The 22,037-nt window shown below is 32.2% G+C and overlaps 1 protein-coding gene across 1 annotated transcript in view; it reads right to left on the reverse strand.

Annotated features, from left to right (window-relative positions):
• Rfx6 (regulatory factor X6) overlaps positions 1-22,037 on the reverse strand; it is a 51,030-nt gene that overhangs the window by 16,970 nt on the left and 12,023 nt on the right. Inside the window, exons 5-7 of the mRNA XM_076859800.2 lie at positions 17,080-17,157; positions 15,942-15,969; positions 2,789-2,896 (exon numbers count right to left, since the gene is read on the reverse strand). Coding sequence (XP_076715915.2) covers positions 2,789-2,896; positions 15,942-15,969; positions 17,080-17,157 — 214 coding nt within the window. The remainder of the gene's footprint in view (positions 1-2,788; positions 2,897-15,941; positions 15,970-17,079; positions 17,158-22,037) is intronic.

Raw genomic sequence — 22,037 nt, forward strand, 5'->3', positions numbered from 1 at the left:
GATGCTTCAGATATTGAGTGTCTATTATGAACAGTCTCTATTTCCAAATTACCATGGTTATTTGGACTGCATAGTTTAAACAATTCTGAACAGTTTGGCTGGGGATGTAGCTCAGTGTCACAGCAGCATTTGCCAGGCAAATGTGAGGCCGTAGATTCACCCCCAGCATGGCCAAAAATAAAAAAAACTAGTAATAAATATAAAAATCTTTAAACATATTATAAAACTTATAATGGATTAGAACAAGATAAATTAAAAAATGTTAAAAATGAGAGCTTTATTTCTGCATTACCTGAATTTGAATCCTAACTCTAAACTGCCTCTTCCTATGTGACATTAGACAAGCTACTTAACATTTATGTGCTTTCATTTCCTCATTTGTGAAGCTGATGTGACATATTGGTAAAAATATAATAGAGTTGTTATGAGGTATAAATGAATTAGCACATATAGCGTGGTCAGAGTAATCTGTAGTACATGTCAAAAAATTAATGGATCACAATAGTACCTAGGAGAGTGGTGTGTGATGGGGCTGTTCCATCTCAACACTTTGCATTCTTGTCCCTATTCCTGCTGCCAAGTGAGAGCACACATCTGTGTGGTCTAGTTCACAATAGTGTAGGTCGTGATGATGAGAGTTGCTAACTACAGGAAACCACTAGCAGGATATTTTATGATCAATGCACATGATACTTGCTATTTGGTAGGCAATGCTATTTTATTTTTATATGTAACACCAAGACACACTTTTAAATAAGAAGACAAAATGAATTATGGAAGGGAAGTTATAACCACCATCAAAAATTTATCCTTTGAGCACTAAAACCTACTAACTAAAAATAAGGTCTTATCGTCACGAGAATTTCGAATTATTTGTGTCAAAATGAATAGCTTTGTACACAAATCATCAAAAATTTTTAGTCTTACAACTAGTCCTTCATCTCACTGGGGTCAGCTACTCACTGAACAGTCTCCATTCATCTGCCTTAAAGAAACAGGTGTTTCAAGTGTTTAGCTTCAGCCACACACTCTAAGAATTGACAAGTTACCTGGGGAATTTGACTACTGGCTAGAAGGTGAAAAAGGGCTCAGCTGTCCTCAGGGGACAAGAGGAATGTCAGTCCCTGGTACTCATGAAAGAGTTCACTAGGGAAGAACTTAAAAACCAGAAGTCATAAAGCACTAGGTACCTGAGGTACCAGTCTTTCAAAGTAAGATATAAGGAATTCTTTGGAGGGTAGCAGAGAAAATAAAATCAACTATTGGAGTAAGTTCTTTGCTTCTCTATTTTTCTTTGTTACTTGCCCTCCTTCTTCCTCTTTCTCTCACCAAATATATTTACACAGTAAATATGTTCACGATATATTTGCATGTAAACAATACTTTCCACACACACACACACACACACACACACACACACACACACACAAACTAACAATACTCCCTCAAAGAACTGAGGTCCCACAGATTCCATGGTTTTCTCCACAAACTGCCACACATTAGTATTTGCTGTCCATTTCTGAAATATGAAGTCATAATATCACACACTATGTGTGTATGTTTAAAAATGGTGATGACTTTGAGAATGTGACAGCAGTAGAGAAGGAAGTGAACATACTTTAAGAAATTCACATGAATTTAACACCTCAGAATCGCCTTCAATACTTTGCTCTCAACTGACAGAGTATGTGTATCATCACTACTAACTCTGCATCTCTACTTATCTATCAATAGTTTTGTTTTTTCATTTAAATCTATGTGATGTTTTTATTTACTGTTTCTACAAAAATCCCACTGTTAATGTGTTTGGACATTATTCATATCCCTCTATATTTGTACCCCCAAGATATAAATTGACCAAATAAACTATGAAAGACGTTTTCCTTAAAAGTTAATAAAAAGAATGATCTTTAGGGCTGGGGTTGTGAGTCAGCGGTAGAGCACTTGCCTAGCACGTGTGAGACCCTGGGTTCAATCCTCAGCATCACATAAAAATAAATAAATAAAATAAAGATATTGTGTCCAACTATAACTAAAAAATAAATATTTTAAAAAAGCTTAAAAAAAGAATGATCTTTAGCTGAAAGTAACATGTAGAAATTATGACACTCTGATTTAACAATGGTTTCAGCTCTTAAACAGCCAATAGGCCTGCTCAATAATTAATTCTAGAAGTACAGAAATAGAAGGGATTTTATCTTAGACTTTACTAAGACAAATGTACAAGCATTGTAAAGTCATATTGAGGAATAGTTATAAACTGAATCCAATGAAGATGTGTTTTCTTTAACTTTTAAAAGAATTACGAATGTAGGGGAACACAATATTTTAGAATTTAAAGAAGTCTTTGTATCATCTTGTACAGTCCTTGCATTTTCTAAGTATCTCCCACTCAGTGCTAGGAGTAGATTCTGCCCTACAGAAATGTATAATGATTACTGAAATAATATGATGTTAATTGAAAACATAAATAATGAAAAATTGCATGTGATAGACATGATCTAGTATTTCTTCTTCAATATAGAGTTTTAAATAAAAAATTATCTTCAGCCTTTTAAGGTTTATTTTACCACTTCTGATTATCTACTATCATAGAAATGGTAAATAATTAATTGGAAAGTGTTTAATCAATTCTAGTAAACATTTGTCTCTCCTATAAATCAATCAATTCTGTTTGATTATGCAGATTTCTGACTGCTTCCTGCAAGTGTCATAAGAAATTCCTAGCAAATTGAGATGTGAAAACAACATATCAGAAAATCAATGTAGAAGTATTTTCAATTGATACCTTGTCCTTCGAAATGCATCCTTGGTACACAAGGTGTTGAGCGCTGGGGAATTCTGGAAGAAGTGTTCCTGTTTTTGAACTAAGTGAATATTTACGGGTGAAACCACCCTATAATTTAGAAAAAAATAAAAAGAAAGAAATCACTATTAACTGTATGAATCCAAAATACAACTCTAATAAAACTAGAAGCACATAAGATTTTATTCTTCATAACCCTGAAAACCATCATAAATGAGGAAATTTGGGTAAATCGTTTAGACGTTGCAACTGAATAAACTGGACACATCAGCCAACTTGCTTCTGAATCTTAAACAACTTCACAGAATATTTTTCTTACTATTTTGAACTTTAGTTTTGAAAATTTGTTAATTTTCACAACTTTTAAGTTCACATTTGTTATTTGTATATTTCAGAAGATTTGTCTTTGATATTAATGGAGCTACTAAAATTATTTTAACTACAAAAGGATCAGGAATGTCCAAATACAACTTTTTCATTTACAGAGTAAGTAAATGGGATGATGAGAAGTAAATGAACTCAGTTTCAGATGTAATTAAGTAATTACAGGTGAAATTTGACTGGCACTTAAGTCTTCCAATTTCTAAACTAGGAACATAGACTTCCCAACATGAACATTTCCCCACCCTAAGTGCAGATTTTTGCTGTTCTTTCACATATTTTAGGAAATACAGACCACTAACAGTTTTTAGAAATTCAGAAAAAAATACAAATAAATAATATAAAATGCTTCAGTGCTGATGTACCAGAAGAAACCTACATAAAAAATGAATGCATATCATGATACAGCTGGAGCCTCATCATAGTGCTCAGGACATTCACTGATTGTTTCAGCTCCACAAACAAAACTTAAGCAAACTGTATCATAATCAAAAGTATGAGCAAAGAATAAAGTTGTGAATATTGTAAATGAAGTAAAGTATTCCTGAAAAGGATAAATTTTTGTACTTCCCAGTTTGTTCATTTTTATTTCTGGACATTTTATGTTCATCTCTTGTCATATTAAACATGTTTACTAGAGAAGGACTTATTACAGACATAGGATGGGTCCCCACCCTATCATATCATTCCCAGTCTTTGTAGGCTTTTGTAGACTTATCCGGGCCTACAGGATAGCAGAAAAAGTTAGGAGAAATTTTGAGTCCTTAAACACCAGATTTAGAAGCTCTGATTTCACATTGACTGATGTGATATAAGGTTTTAAAGGAACCTTTCATTAAACATATAGTAGAAATCCATTTCTTTAAAATTAGGTTACAATTTTTAGGCTTAACTTCTATTATCAGGTAGAGTGAAGAGTTATTCTGATAAAATAACTTTTAATTAACAAAGAACTATGACATAAATAATAATTATAAACTGATATAATAATCTCAAACAACTATATTTAATCTGTCTTAATAATTCAAGATATTTTTCAAAGACTTTCCATGCTTTTAGTTTACCACATATAAGCACTATTTATCATTTCACTGTCAAAGAATGCATACTGTCATTCAATAGGAAAAAAAATAACAGAATGAAAGAAAATGAACAATCTAATTTTAAGAAAGGAAAAAGTAGGACAAAATATAAATCTAACATTTAATTTATAAACATGACAAAAATGTACCTAAATTCTAATTTTGTAAAAGTTTATACTTTTTCTTATACATTTTATCTTGAACCAAAATATCTTGTTTATTCATCCCAAGATGTAATTGTGAGATAAGGAAAAATATGTAAACAAACTAAAAATCCAATAATATACAGTACTATGTTAATTTATTAGGAACAATAGTCTCATTTTTGCTAAAGAAATATATTTAGTAATTAAAAATATTTCCTTGAAAGAAAAAAGTAAGAATCCTGAAAGATTTAACAGGTTTTATCAAGAATTCAGCAAACAAATCAAATGTATGAAACATGATATGTCAAGAGCTATGTAATGTTTTGAACAACTAAAAAAAAAAAAAGAATTCAGCAAACAGATAATATCAAACTTAAAATAAAATGGACAAATTCCAAAAGCTACCAAGACTGAATCATGAAGAAATGGAAACCTAAATAGACCTATAATTAGTAAGGAGACTAATAGAAGGAAACCACCCAATATAACAAAAAACATGTATAAACAGCCCACTGTAAACATCATACTTAATGGTGAAAGACTGATAGCGTTTTTTTCTAAGATCAGGACAAGACAAGGATGTCTGTTACTCATAGTACATCATAATGGAAATACTAACCAGAGCAAGGAAAGAAAAGACATCCAAATTGGAAAAGAAGAAATAAAATTATCACTGTTCAGAGATAATATGATCTTATATGTATACAATCCTCAAGATTTTACACACACACACACAAACACTCACACACACACACACACTCACACACACACACTCACACAAACTTGTTAGAACCAATAAATTTGGCAAAGTAGAAGGATTCAGAATGAGCATATGAAAATTAATTGCACTTATGTACAATAACAACAACTTGAAAAGAAAATCAAGGAAAGAATTACATTTACAATAGTATAAAAAGAATAAAATACTTAGAAATTAACTAAGGGTAGAATTCTTGTACAATGAAAACTACAAAACAGTACTAGAAGAAATTAAAGAGTTAAATGGAAAGACATTCAATGTTCATGGATTGGAGAATTTAATATTGTTAAGATGTCAATATATCCAAAGTCATCTATAGGTTCAATGTAAAATCCCAATGACATTTTTTCAGAAATAAAAAAAAAATCATCCTAAAATTCATTTGGAATCTCAAGGGATTCCAAATCCTAAAGAACCAAATGGTCTTGAACAGGCAGAGCAAAGCCAGAGGATTCATACTTCATGATTTCAAAGCTTACTACAATTTTTACTCCAAAAAGCTTGATTTAAAGTTAATAATAAGGTGGACATTTCATATCTAAATCATCAGGAAAAAAACCTACAAAGCTACAATAATCAAAAAGTGTAGTATGGTCATAAAGATAGACCTTCAGAATAATGAAATAGAACAGATAGCCCCAAAACAAACTCCCACATATACTGTCAAATTATTTTCTATAAGGGTGCCATGGCCATTCCATGGGGAACTCTTTTCAATAAATTATCCCCCAAATTGGATATTTACATATAAAAAAAAGAAAGTGAGACTCTTATCTAACACTCTCTACAAAAATTAGCCCAAAAGGGATAAAAAAAAATCTAAATGTAGGAGCTAAAACTATAAAACTCTTAGAAGGAACTATGATAAAACATTCATGACCTTGAATTTGAAAACAATTTCTAGGATATGCAAAAAACACAGGCAATGAAAGAAAAAATATACAAAACTGAACTTAATAAAAATGAAAAATTTTTGTGCATCAAAATAAAATACAAACAGGGTGAGGATATAGTTCAGTTGTAGAGTGATTACCTAGCATGTTCAAGATGCTGGGTTCAATTCCCAAGACCACATAATAGATAGATAGATAGATAGATAGATAGATAGACAGACAGATAGATAGATAAACAATACTATAAACAGGATGAAAAGGTGACCTCTGGAATGGGAGAACATCTGCAAATCGTGTGTGGATAAGAGGTTAATGTCCAGAATATAAAGACAACTCTTAGAATTCAACAACAACAAAGCAAACCATTTCAATTCATAAATGGACAAAGAACTTGATGTGCATTCCTCCAAAGAAGATACATGAATGGCTAATAAACACATGAAGCTATGTTGGTTGTTACTAATCATTAGGAAAATGCAAATCAAAGCCACAAGATACCACCTCACATTCATTATGACAGCTACCATAAACACATATACCCACACATACAGAAAACAAGGGTTGGCAAGAATGTGGAGAAATTGGAATCCTTGTGCACTGTTTGTGGGGATATAAAATGATACGGCTGCTGTGCAAACCAGTATAGAGGTTTCTCAAAAAATGGAAAATGGAATTGCTATGTTATCAAGTGGATAACATAAATGTGAGGTGGTATCTTGTGGCTTTGATTTGCATTTTCCTAATGATTAGTAACAATCAGCATAGTTTCATGGGTTTATTAGCCATTCATGTATCTTCTTTGGAGGAACGTACGTCAAGTTCTTTGTCCATTTATGAATTGAGATGTTTGTTTTGTTGTTGTTGAGCTGTAGCAGTTCTCTTTATATTCTGGACATTAACCTCTTATCCATACACGGTTTGCAGATGTTTTTTCCCATTCCAGAGTCACCTTTTCATTCTGTTTATACTATTGCTTATTTATTTATTATCTATGTATTTATTTAAGTGTGTACACAAAATAATTGAAAGCAGGGGCACAGAGAGATATTTATACACACATGTTCATAGAGGCATTACTCAAAATAGTTCAAATATGGAAGGAATTCATGTTTCCATCAATAAAGAATAATTAAAATATGGCTTATACATAAGATGGGATATTAGCCTTAAAAGGGAAGGAAATTCTGATATATGTTATAATACGAAGAACACTATGTGAGATAAGATAAGCCAGTCAAAAAAAGATCAAAACAAATGTGTAATTCCTTTTGTATGAGGCACCTAAAATAGTAAAAATCAGGAATAGGAAGTGGAATGGTGGATATCAGGGACAAGGGAAAGGAGAGATGTATATAGCATTTCAGTTTAAAGAAAATCAATTATAGATGAAATTATTTAAACACTAAGAATGACTTTATACTTTCAGAAGAATTATGAAAGTATTTTATGATCTTGAAATATACCTAAATTTAAAATAGCTAGAAATAGCTCTATAAAATTAAAAAAAATCTTCATCAAAAGGCTATAAAGTGTTGCTATGTTGCCAATAGAGAAAGTTATTAATTACCCATAACCTATAGTATATTAGTATCCAGATTATAGAAAGAACTCCTAAGAATCAAACTATAAAAGAGAAAATTGATCTGAACAAGAGTTCTACACAATAACCAATAGAAATCCAAAAAGATTGTCAAACCCACTGGTCATTAGAAATAATTTTCAGATGAAAACCAGACATCCGTTTACACCCATAGGATTGGCAAAACTTAAAAATGTCATTCAAAGGCTGGGGCTGTAGCTCAGTGGCAGAGCCTTTGCCTTGCATACATGAGGTACTGGGTTCCATCCTAAGCACCATGTAAAAATAAATAAAATAAAGACATTGTTTCCACCTAGCACTAAAAAAATATTTTTAAAAAATGTCATTCAATACAATGTATAAAAATGAAGTGTGAAAAGAATGTCACACACAGCTGGAGAGACAAATTAATACAACCACTTTGGAATACAACTGGACTTAACTATCAAAGTTAAAAATGAGACTGTAGTAGGATCTGGAATTTCACTCCTGACCATATGTATGTATGTACCTGGAAAACACTCCTATCAACATTGTTTTTTAAGTTAAAAAAATCCCATCATACAGATATTCTTTTCCTAACTATTAAATAGTTCAGATATTTAAAAAATCCCATCAATAATGGAATGAACAAATGCACTATAATGTTTTTGTCATGGAATACTATACAGCAAAGCAAATAAAGGACTAGTACTTCATATATTTACATTGAAAAATCACAAACCCTAATGCTGAATGAATAAAGAAAGATATAAAAAGAATCTATTTTTATGTAGCTAAAACTGCTTTTTATTGTTTGGGCATATATTCAAAAGTGATGAACTTTAGAGAAAACAAAGAAAAGAGCAATGCTAAATTCTGGAGTTGTAACCTTTATTAAGGAGGGAAGAGAAAATGATTGGGGGTAAGTGCACAGGACTTTCTTTTAAGCTGTGGGGTAGGTCTTGATTTTTCATCTTACAGTTATTTTAAAACTCTATGCATTCGTGTGTGTGTGTGTGTGTGTGTGTGTGTGTGTGTGAGAGAGAGAGAGAGAGAGAGAGAGAGAGAGAAATGGGGGGGTTACAAATAATACATCTCCCTTCAAAAATAAAATCATATTACTCTAAGGAAAATGTGTTGAGGAGCAAAATATGTGACATTTTAATATTTTAAAAATTCTCATATTCATAATAATATTTTTGTGTAATCTAAGCTAGCAATCTGTGTGGAACATCAACAAAAGTCAAAAAAAAAAGTCCAAGGAAAACCTTAAGAATTAAGTCTTGGGCTATGTTAACAATTGTGTACTAAGATGGTATAAGCCATATAAATCAAATAGTGATACAGAATGTGTACAGAATGTGGAACACAAAAATAAAGGAAGGACCCGTCATCTGCAAAATGTAAAATGTGCTCATTTTAATTTCACTAATATGTTTGCTATTATAATTATATTAAAAGAGGTGCTTCTAGGTTGCCACAGATGTTGGGGTTTGTTTGGGGTTTTTTCTTTCTCAACTGATGACTTTGGTACTCTTAAGTGAATTATTAAGAATCTCATTTCTAAGGGAAAACAAGAAGGGACCTATAGAAAAGAGACAAATATGATTAGAAGGTAAGAGGGTCTGATTTATGAGGAAAGATTAAAGGAGTCAAGCAGCTCAGCCTGGCTAAGTGATGACAAAGGAGAGCATGATAACAGTCTACAAATATTTGAGAAGCATATCCCAAGGAGAGAGGATCTGATATTGATCTTGGTACAAAGTTGTTCAACTGGCCAGGAATGGTTGATGTTAAGAAGGAAACTCAGGCTATCAGAGAAATTTCCTGGTTGAAATGTCTGAAATCAAGGGACTTATTCTCTAAGAAATAATGACAACTTCATGATCCTGAATAAAACAAAATATGGCCCATATTTGAAGAGTCTCAGAAAAAGCAAAAAGCTCTCTTTGATCAGGATGAAGTATTAGAATTAGGTTTGTTTTATGCCTAGGTATTAAAGGATTCAGAGACATTTTGCACAACATTTCTGAAACTTAAACCACTGCATTTAAAAATAAAAAAATTTAAGCCATCAAAATTCATACAGCCACAAAAGTAACTACCCTTACCATCCTCTTCCCGTTTTTTTAAAAAAAAATTTGGTGGTGATTGTTATCATTTGGCTTTTATGTTAGGAACTATTTAAAACTTAATTTTAAAAAAACACAGGTCTACCGAATATATTTACCATCTTGATTAAGACATGATATATTTCCAATTTTAATGCAGTCTTTTTATTATTTATTTATTTTTCTGTAGTTGTAAATGGACAGAATGTTTATTTTGTTTATTTGTTTATTTTCATGTGGTGCTGAGGATGGAACCCAGTGCCTCACACATGCTAGGCAAGCACTCTACAGCCCCAACCTAATGCAGTCTTTTTAGCCTTTCTTTTTTTCCTTTCTCTCCACACAAGAAATACTTGATGTTCTGGATTTGGTTTCATCAATTCATATTCAAACCTTTAAAAATTGAACTCACATGAAAATGTTATTACTACACACTATCACTTTAATACTGGGGCCATCCAGTATGTATAATATATTCCTATATATGCATTTTTTAATTCAACTTTAGGTCTCTGAGATGACCCTAAATTGATTCTTATAAATATAGTTTCCTCACTTCCCAAACAGTATTCCATTGTATATATAAACATTTATTTTATCATTATTTAATTTTTTTTCATCATTCTGCAGTCTGACAATGTTACAATGGACATCCCCATACACATCTCCTCTAGTACTGGAAAGGTTTCTATGATTTCGAGCATAAAGTGTATGCACCTTCAACCTTACTGCCCTTCTCCTGTTTATGAAGTGTCCTTTGTTCCACATCCTTACCAACAATACATCTTAAGACTTTTTAATTGTTACTGATCCAATAACTGTGAAGATCACTCACTATAGCTTTCATTTGCATTCCACTGATTAATATTTATATTGATCACCTTTTATTTATTTTTGGTATTCAAAGTATTTACTGACCGTGTGTTATGGACACTAGCCAACCAGAATGGGTGCCATGGACACCAGCACAATTTATTAGTCATTTTTTACTCTGTGAATTGTCTGGCTATATATTTTGCTTATTTCTAGTGGGTTGTATATTCATTATTTGTTTGAATTCTTTACATATTCTAGAATAGTGGTGTTCAATAGAACATTTAATAATAAAAATGTTCTATATATCTATAATGTACACTACAGTTGCCACTAGTCACGTGACTTTTAAGCATTTAAAATATAGCTTGTGACTGAAATTTTAAATTTTATTTAATTAATATCACTAGTGAATACAATATTGTATATCATAGTTACAGATATTAATTCTCCCATTTATATGATTTATAACTATTCAATTTCATTTTACATATTTGAGGTTATAGATTCTACATTTGCTTTTATGTCTTATCTTTTTTTTTTTTTAAATGGGACCACCATGGCTTTTTTTTATATTTATTTTTTAGTTGTACACAATACCTTTATTTTGTTTATTTATTTTTATGTGGTATTGAGGATCAAACCCAGGGCCTCACACATGCTAGGTGAGCACTCTACTGCTGAGCCACAACCCCAGCCCTATGTCTTATCTTTTTCGTAATTAATGTTTCTCTACATCATTAAAAGAAGCTCATATAAATACTATCAACAATGTAATATTTTCTTTATTATTAGTCCTATGTTACATATAGTTACTCACTGAAGTCACTAACAATTTTGTGCATGATACTTTGTGTGCATATTTTATTTTTATTTCTTTATATGAAATTCATTAAAAGTAGAAAGAGTAGGAAAAATGGTATCGTTTTTTTAAAGACTCATAATACAGATATTCCAACTGTTTTCCAGAAAGTTCATTCTACTCTCACCAGCAATATACGAGTTTATCTCATCATTCATTAACCATAGTTTCACAATAATTTCTCAATATTTGATGACTTTATAAAGTAAAGCATAATTTTAATTATTATTTCTTTAACTCTTCAATTTTCATGCATTTATTAACTTTGTGAATTGTCTATTTAATTTCTTTTACTATATTTAGTATAGTCTTTGTATTTTTCATATACATTGTAAGATTTATTCATGTAGTAGATATATTATCATATTTGTTGAAGGTACTTTCCCCAATTTTTCCTTTGACTTCAAATTTTGCATAGGATGCCTTAGATGTAAAGAATTTTCCAATTTTGGTGTTTTCTTTTTCCTTTGAAATTTCTTATACTGTTTTCATGCTTAAAAAGTGAACTGCCCTCTTCTTAAATGAGGTAGATACATATATTCTTTCTAAGTATTCATTTTATATTTAATAGTTTATTTGAAATTCATATAATATGTGAGGAATAATTTTTATAGTCATAACAGTATGACTATTTTCATAACAGTATGCCTTGAATGATTTTATTTATTTAGAATTCTACCTTCCTTCAGAAAGGACTTAAAACAACTCATTGAAAAATATTTCTTTCATTTTTTGGTTATAATTCCTTATTAATCACGTACTAATCCATATATATCTTTAATCTTTGCTGCAGATCTGTTGTATCTACAGTTGAGTCAATATCATAGTGTCATGTTTTGATATCTACTAAACAAGTCCTCTTTTACTCTTCTTGTCTGCATTTCTCTTAACTATTGCTTCCTCTTTATTCTTCTAGATCAGGATTATAATCATTTTGATCATTTTCCAAAATCAATCATCCAAATTTTTATTAGAATACTAAATGCATAAACTGAGGAACAAAGGGCATATTTATAATACCTACCATTTCTAGTCAGGCACATGGTATATATTTGCATTTAAATTTTTCTTTAATACCTGTATTTTTTTTCAAACAGGTAGTATGCTTCTCTTTTTATGACTTCTAAATACTTTTACAATTCTGCTAGCTCCTTCCAGTTTAGTTTTACGGTTTCATTCCCAACTCTCTTAAAAGAAAATCTATGGGATAATAAAGTCCTACTGAAAATGATTTGATGGTCCATTTTCTCAGTTCTCCAAGGATGAGTAGCTGCTACCATTACACATGTATTAGGGTTGGTTCCTTGTATACAATAGGTACCTTAGGGTATTACGGCTACGTTCTCTCTGAGAATTCTGCTTGAGAATAGCTGGGACTTTTCTAAAAGATTCTTCAAAGTTCTATATTCTCTCCAAGATTTCACTGAGAGCAGATGATTTCACCTATTCCTTCTGAGAACAATCCAAAACCACCCACAACAAACGCTACTTCAAATTCCTGACATAAAATGTGCAAATTCGTTTGAATTCACCTTTCTCTTCTGGAGCTAATTCCTTCACCCTGCAGTTCTTTCCTACCACATCCTCCCTCCCAACTTTCCCCTCATTTACATCTTCAGTCTCTGTTCTTTACTGGATCTCTTTAATGAACATTAGATTGTTACTAGAATCATCCTTCCAAACTAAATTCTGACTGTTCTTCTAACTATCGCACTATATTTCACTGAATTTTTTACATTAAGTGCCACTTCGCACTCATTTCACAAACCAATGAATCCCAACTCCCCTTGAGGTCATTAATTATCTCCACTTAACTAAGTCCACAGGTCCTTTCCCAGTCCTTATCTCAATGACCTTTCGGCACCGTTTAATAGTAGCAAGCATTCCCTCCTGTTGAATTTCTCTGCAATCTGTGACACTACCCTCTCCTCCGTTGCTTCTTGCCCCTCTGATTCTCCTTGGTCATCTTGCTGGCCCTCTCCCCCTTCCTCTTAATCACTTTCCATCACTCTCTTCCAGTAACCTCTTCTCATTAGTTTTCCCTTTCAGTCTTTTTATCTATTACTATGGCTTTCAATCACCATGAACCTCTATTTGTAAATCCTCTTTTCCAGATGTATATCCCCAACTACCCACTTCAAATTTACACTGGATGTTTTACAAGCTTATCAAATATGACAAGTCCCAAACTGAATCTTTTATCTTTCTAACTTTTTAACCCGTCTTTTTTTCCATTTCCTAACTAAAATTAGTCATTTTTCTCCATCCTTAAGCTATTATTCTCATTCCAATTTTTTCTTACTCAGTGCACTCATATAGCCACTAATGGATCTACTGACTTTCTTTCATACTCTTCTAATTGATATGAACCAAGTCTGATGATGTCTTTCCCCTTCAGTTGCTTCCCATAACCTAATAAAACTGTTCATAATCCATCACAATACCTAGTATACAGCTCTGTTCTCCATCTCCTCCTACATTACAGTCATCTGGAATTTCTTTTATTTATTTACTTATTTATTACAACATGATAATCCTCTTTCTTTACCTCATATATGCTAGTGGTTGACATTTGGCTATGTCAGAAACACTTTTAGTTGTCACAGTGGAGGGAAGGAGCTACTACTGGAATCTAGTGTGTGGAGGCCAGCCATGATATGATGGTACTAAACATTCTACAACGCACAGGACATTAACCACAAACCAAAATATTCGTTTACTGAAACCGAAAAACACTTACTTATGCCCATTCCATCTGTCTGGACCCTTCTTCTTTGCTCTTTCCCCACTCTCCTCTTCTTCCAAACTTCCACTTGTTTTCAGTTCTTTCCTCAAACATCATTTCCTGTGAGAAATGTCCTTAACCCCCTTAACACCATTACTCCCATGATATCCTTTATAATGCCTAATAATCACTTATTCAAGGTATGTTTTTCTGCTACCCTATAAAGTTAGGTGAGGGTGGGACCAAATCTATTCATTTACTACTTTGTGCCCTAGAACCTGTAATATCACACATCTGTTTTTTAAGATCTTGGCCACAATTTTTTTTTAATAGAGTTTTACTTTGAATTTTTTTAAAAAAGCAAATAAACCTCTCAGCCTCATTTTCCTTAGCGGTAAATTAACAGTGCTAGCATGTATTCTCCCTACCTCACAGTTATTAATGTTCAAATAACCTGAAGTAGATTCAGGTTTGCCCTGAATTTTCCATGTACTAAATAAACAAGGAAGGTGACTAAATACAAAATACTTTTTAAAATTTCTATTCTATTATGCAAATATTTTATTGTCATTTTTAAAAAGCATTTATTTCTAAGCTTTGAGAAAGCCCTTTCTTAGTCATTTTTCATAAAAATGCATTATTATTCCTTCAGCTTCTGTTATAAGTATATAGGCTTTACAGTCTACCTAAATTTTATCCTACCCTTCTTAACTTTATTTACAGCAGAACTTGTAGTGTATTCTTCTCAGGAGGATAAAAGAGGTTTGAGAAACATTTTTCTCTTAATATCTATGAATCCAAACATGCCATACTCATATCAACTGATGGCTCACTCACAACCTCAGCCTCTCCAAACAGGGAGAAAGAACACCTGAGAGAAATTACTTACAATGCCTATTGAACTAATCCTTAGTGAATCAAAGTATATTTCTAAATCAATATTTTTGCAGTTTCACAATTGTTTATATAATAAAAAGTTATTATTTCATTGATTTAAAAGAGCAATCTGGAGAAGTTTATTATATAATTAGCCATTAACTGCATTTAAACTACTGGAAAGAAATTGGTCATTTCAGAGGATCAGGGGCTTTTGTTATTTCTTAAGATAATATGCTCACATCATTTCATCAAACTAATGGAGTTACACTTTACCTTAGGTCTATATTTACCATGCAACACATTGTCATGTGCCCTTGGTTCTGTGGCACCTTGTTTTAATGATTAGTTAAGTTGAGGATAATGAAGGCCTTATCATCTGCCTAATTAGCCATGCAGTCCCTAATGGTAGTCTAACTCATTTAGATAAAGTCAGTTTGCTGATCTTTTCTTTAAGGAGGAGGTGGAGAGGAAACAGAGGGAGAAAGATTATATGCAAGAGTAGTGTGTGTGTGTGTGTGTGTGTGTGTACACAAAGTAGTAAAAAAAATAATAGTATAGCATAGCATTTGGACCTTCTTGATAACTATTAAAGTTTCTAAATGGGCTCAGTCAAATACCCATTCTATTAATACCCTCAGCTTAGGCTTTTTGTTTATATTTAAGTGAAAACTTCTTGAATCATGAATTAAGGAGTGCTGAAAAATTATCCCTCCTAGGTTAACTGGGTACTGTCATTAGGTCCATGTAAAGATTCATCTATTGTCCTGAATCTGACTGAGCTGCATTGAAGTTCTCAGTTATTGAAGTGGCTTCTAATAAATAATATTTACTTCTATATTTGCCAACCAGGATTATTAATATGTATTGCTGAATTTGTAACACACTATAGCAGATGTAAAATAGAAATGAAAATAATTCTTACCTCATTCTTCAGCTTGCTCCCAGAAAACCTTAAAAATCAGCATATTTTCCATTAGTTCAAAAAGAAATTAGAGTTATAACATTCAAGGAAATACAATGAAACTAAAGAAGTAGTAACTTCATAATATGATTAATGAAATAAACTGCAGAAATTTGTTTTTTTCTAAGGAACTCAAACATCTTTCTCAACTTTAATGATATGTCTTTTAGGGGAAAATAAAATGAAAGGTATTTAGGGAAATCAGGTAAGAGTTGGGGCAAGCAAAGAACACTAGACATTAAAAAGTGTGTATGTTCCAGCCTGTATTTACATTTTATAGAGGGTAGAGGACAGTAAACTGCCACTATGTTAATTATAATATATGAATTTATATTATATTATAGTATAGCTCAAATGATTAAAATTTCTTTTTCATAAGATAGTTTATTTAAAAAAAATTTCTTTTTTTTTTAGAGCTAAGAGTAATTCTCAGTAAATCACACCATAAGGCACTCTCAGATGCTGTGTTAATTATTCAGTTTTAGTATTTTCAAAAAAATAATTTAATATTATCTTTTATTTAATTGGTTGTCACCCCATTTATTAATAACCTCTTTATGATAGTTAATATAAGCTTAGAGCAATGGAATCTTTATAGTCATATGTTTTTCCAATCACAGACCCAAACAGGCCAGCAGCTTTATCTTGGTAAGGTTTTGCTCAAAGTATATGTAATTATGATTATTATAATAAACTTCTCATATTGGTAAGATGTTAGTCAAGCACATAGATCTTTAAAACAAGCTGTCTCTGAGGGAAAAAACACATTTTTTTCTGCTTTTATTTTATTGAATTCAGGCTGAATATAGAGTAAGCCTTATGAATAAATACTAGTTGTAAAACAATTCAACTTCTTTGATTTCTCTTCTGCATCTCTCTGGTACACTTAGTTCACCATTAATTTCTCACTAATTATTACAAATCACATACTTAGTAATCTAGACTACATAATTAAAAATGCCCATACAAAGTTGACAACAAGGTTTGATGATTAAAAGGAAACATTTGATAAGCAAAATTAGAAAGCCATTTATTTAATAGATATCATGCATGCTTGAGAAAATACAGAGAATTTTTCTTAAATATGGTGCAACTCTACCTTGTCAGGCCCTTTCCAGAATAAACGGAGTGGTAATATGCACTGCTCTCTTTGATGCCAATTCCATAGTAATGATACCTAGGATGAGGACAGGAACCAGCTCTATGTTAATGAAGCAGCTTGTGAAGGAGAAAAAGAGACTGAGCCAGAACTGAAGCAGCTACAGTAAGAAGTGCCACACCTCATGACCTTCCCTGTGAAGCACCACTGCCCACTTGTTTGCCTATTTTTTCAGTTTACATTCATCTAAGAGAAGAAAGGAAATCAAAGGGAATGAGCAGATTTCCAGTGTACTCTAACCTAACTATGTCTTGAAATGTCATTTCTTGTCCTCACCATCTCAGTTTAAAGTGGACAGAACAATAAAGGATCTAAGTTTCAAGCCCTGTTTTCTGACCTTGAAAATAAAGAAAAAAACTTGGTAAGTAGTTCCAATTCTAAATATTTTCAGAGCCCAGGACATGAAAACAATTGGAAGTCCACATACCATATATTTGAAAAATATAAATAAGCTAACAAAGTGCTAAATAAGCTATTCCTACTCCCCTCAATTGACAATTTACCTCCACAATGATCTTCTAGGCAAATCTGAATTTACAATTACTGGAGTTATGTTTGGGAACAAATGGTGGGGGGAACCCATCCTCATCCCACTTATTAGCCCTTTTTTCTTTTTCTTTTTCACTGTGAGGGGACTGCACGCATAAGATCTAGTCACAGTATCCACAAACAGCTGCCCCTGGCCACTCTTCAGTCTAGGACTATGTACACTGGTGGCAGTGTGGTCTCCTGAGGACAGACTGGGGACAAGCCCTCAGAGGTCGAGAACATATACCTGGGTGTTCGGATGGGGAATTGCGGGCTCTAGGTACCCCAGAAGGAGGGTGTGGTCATTCAGGCTGTGGACTCCTTTCCCCATAGAGAGGACCACAGTGTGAGGACAGTCGGAACAGAACTCTCTGATGCATGAGGCCCAGAGATGAGTTCTCACTCCCTCCAAGGGCAGGACTGTGGCAGCAGAGATGCCTCTATTGTCTGGGGATTACTTGATTTAGAGATTTGCACACTTTAATATTACAAATATATATGTCTAATATATTTTCAAAAAGAGCAGTCATAGTTAAGAAACAGTAATGTGGAGTGATCTAGATAAATGAACATATATTATGATTGTGGCAAACTGGGAAGACGTTTTCAAATCTTTGGTTTTGGTATAAAGATAATATTAATCTATTAACTTGAACAAAGGAGAATTATAACCACTACATTTACAGAATAGGGAAAAAAGATCCTATGATATATGAGAGAAAAGAACCTCTAAGTTATATTAGAAAAAAGAGTGCAATGCTGGAAATACAAAACTTATTAAAAACTCAAAAATATTGAACTGATTTATGTCTCTAAATAGAAACTAAAAGAAGCTTATTCCATAGAAATTATACTAAAAAGAGCTATGTTAACAGAAATAGTAAGGGAAATACCCTTAAACTACAAGGGAATTAGTAGATTTCCTTGTAGTTTAGATGATATTCATCCACATATATTAGTAAAATTAGAATTAATGAACCTGGGCTGGGGTTGTGGCTCAGTGGTAGAATGCTTGCCTAGCACATGTGAGGCACTGGGTTCAAACCTCAGCACCACATAAAAAGAATTCATGAACCTGAGTGTATGTTATAAGTATTCTATACTTTATTAGATTTTAGAACTAAGATACCAAAGATATTTGAAAACAAAGGAATCTGTTACAATGGAACATTATAATTTCATGTTCTTTTACAAAGCTTATTCTTTGTTCTATAGACTATAATTTAAATAACTATACATAAGACATTTGCTAAAGCAATATATATTAAGTATTGCTTTAAAAGTTGATAAGCTCCTATTATAATAACCTCAATTTTCTTGTTTCTTGTCTCTAATTTTTTTTCAACGTGCAAATAATATCCTACCATAGTAAAACAGTTTGCTATGCAGGCTGAGAAGAAATTACATTGATTTCATAAGTGGTTGACAAAAGTCATGATAAGTCATGAGAGGTGACCATAAGTTCAATAAACAGAGTACATGCTGTGTCTGACCCCTGTGCTAGCTGTCAGTACAGTCATGAACAAAATGTGGAAAATCTAGTCAGGAAAGTCATGCATTTGAATGTCACCCTGTCCATGGCCTCCTGAACCAGATGCTTGCACTGACCACACTAACTAGCACTGAGGCAAAGTTTACTTCTACTTTTTAAAACCACCTGATGATCACATTTTTTCAAAAATGACAACATCCTTCAAGACCCAATAAATATATTATGGATTTGTCCTCTTTTTTCTTACTTTTGACTTTTAAGGAAAGAGTATTTTCATTTACACAATTTATTCGTTCCTTAGTTTTATAAAATGACTGTTGTTGTCCACCTCATCTCACTCCCAAACATTAGAGAAGACTATTTTTACAAACAGAAATATTTAATGCCTCCACCTGCATTCAGCATCAGTATTTTGTATCTAGTGAAAAAAAGTCTTTTTTCAGTAATATATTTTATTCATACATCAAATGAAAATGACAATGTCAATCCAGACACAAAGGAAGTGACTTGGTTAACTACATTCAGCTCTATAGCAATGACTCATGGTTTAAACATGTTGATGTAGCTGAACATGTTCTATCAATAAACTTTTATAAGTGTGCCAGGAGATAAGCAACCATTGAAAGAGTGTGCTCTCTTTTCTTCCACTGTGTTCATTGCTTATTGTGCAATGAATTAAAAAAGAGGTAGAGAATGCTCTCTGCCCTGAAGGAGTTGATAGTCTTCTATGGAAGAAAAGCATGCAAAAAAAAAAAAAAAAAAAAGAATCGCAATACAATTGAAGTAGACTACGATAAAGACAGAAGTAGTTACCATTTATGGATCACCTATTACATGCAAAGAACTTAAGTGTATCTATGACCTCAATTTTCCATAGCGTGCAAGTAGAATAGATTCCAGTTTCAAAACAGACATTCAAAAATTATGTACTTTATTTTAAAAAGTTATGTAAAAAGTTTATGGATTTGAAATAAGAATTTAAACCCACAGTTTCACAGAGCACAATTTCCATAGTGCACGTGGCCTCCACACTCAAGATGGTGCAGAAGGAATATTTAATTTATCTCTCAAGTTTGTTTACTATTGGAAATTCTAAAATGAAACTGGGACACACATTTTTCTGGTTCCTTATGAGTTGTAGTAAACAGAGCTAAACGTGAGTCATTAAGACCAATACCATTGATCTGGAGGCTTAATATTTGACATTCCAAATATAAACAAAGCCTCCTTCTAGAATGTAAGACTCCCATAATAAGTCAATAAACATCCACTGAATAACTGCATGAGTAATATTAAGAAGTTAAAAATAATAATGTAAAGGAAACTACAAATTCTGTCAAAGATATGCATATTTTACCACCACAATTTGGAAATTTGGTTGAAAATATCTTATTTAACATGATGTAAGGAAATGTACTAACTTGTTTAACCCTACTACAAACACTATAAAATCTTATAATTTACTCTTAGGGTTACTTGTACTCCTTAAGTAGCTTATGCTTTACATGATGGTGCCTCTGTTTTGTTGAACTGTCCTTTGGGAATACCCTTCTACCTACACGTCCTCAATTCTTACCCATAACTTTAATGTATGAAGTTTGCCTGGTTTCTCAGGCAAAACCAATCTTTCTGTTCCCTGAACTCCTCTCTTGGTCTTATCCCATGTAGCATTTTCCCTTGTGTCACTGGTATGTGTGTGCAAGACTTTCACCTTCCCTGATAAACTCTAAGATGTGGAGGAAGAGAATTTTATCTTTCTCTAAGTTGTATCCCCCCATTAGAAATTATAGTAAAAAAACAAAAAACCTTCAAATATTTATTTAGTCAATGTGTTCTAGGAATTTGGAAATCAACAAAACTAAACTTTTTTAAAGCCAGTATTTTTCAATTTACACAGTGCATTTCCATGGTAACAGTAAAATACTGGGGTTGACCAAAAGTTGTAGGGATAAATATTCTATACAAAGGCATAAAACCAGTATATTTGGGTGAAAAGACCATTGTTAGCAATACAATATTGTGCAATGTTTTGTCAATATTTTGCAATGATTGTAATACTCCGGCACATTTCATACCCAGGTTCTTCTTGAGCCAATAAAATAATCTCTCCCACTTAATCTTTCTTTTAGTCTAACTAGGTACATGTTGTCATCTCAGGGATGATTTAGTGTCTTTCAGAACAGAGAAGAGATAAGAAATGAGCTGCTCCTTCTTCCTAGCACCTAAAGATAAACCTCATAAAACTGAGAAGAGTGAGTTCATGAGGAGTACACATGGATTTTTCATTCCCCTTGCAAAATTTTATAGGACTATTCTGTTGTTAATAGATTTTCCTAAAACAAATCTTGCTAGGTAATGTTTTCCAGAAATATTCCAATATAACAAGAACATATACTGTGCCTGTTAAATAAAAAATGAGGTTTGCTTCACTATGGGACAACTAGCTATTTTAATTTGTACACCTATCTGAGGCAAGACTTATAGATAATTCTGAATAAGGTTTTCAAGCATTTCTTAATTCTTTCTCCCTATATGATTATTATACATATTTTTAAAGATACATGATAAATTCTTTATTAATCTTGAGTATGGTTGGCTAATTTCTCCAAGAAACTGTTTCCATCATCAAAGTGACCTTTCTAATTATCTAATAAATTTATGTTCATTCATAACCATCCATGTCCCTGGTCTTATGCCTTACATCAAGAGGTAGATTTCATTTATAATTTATGAATAAAGAAAAATAATTACTTAATGCTGTGTCCAGATTTTAAAGTAAACATAGTCTAAAACTTGAGACTTTTAATAAGACAAATTTAATTATTGTTATTCTTTTTTTAACAACTAAAATATTTACCTTGTGTCTAATACTCTTCAT

Source organism: Callospermophilus lateralis, chromosome 6 (genome assembly GCF_048772815.1).
Source record: "Callospermophilus lateralis isolate mCalLat2 chromosome 6, mCalLat2.hap1, whole genome shotgun sequence".
Taxonomy (NCBI): domain Eukaryota; kingdom Metazoa; phylum Chordata; class Mammalia; order Rodentia; family Sciuridae; genus Callospermophilus; species Callospermophilus lateralis.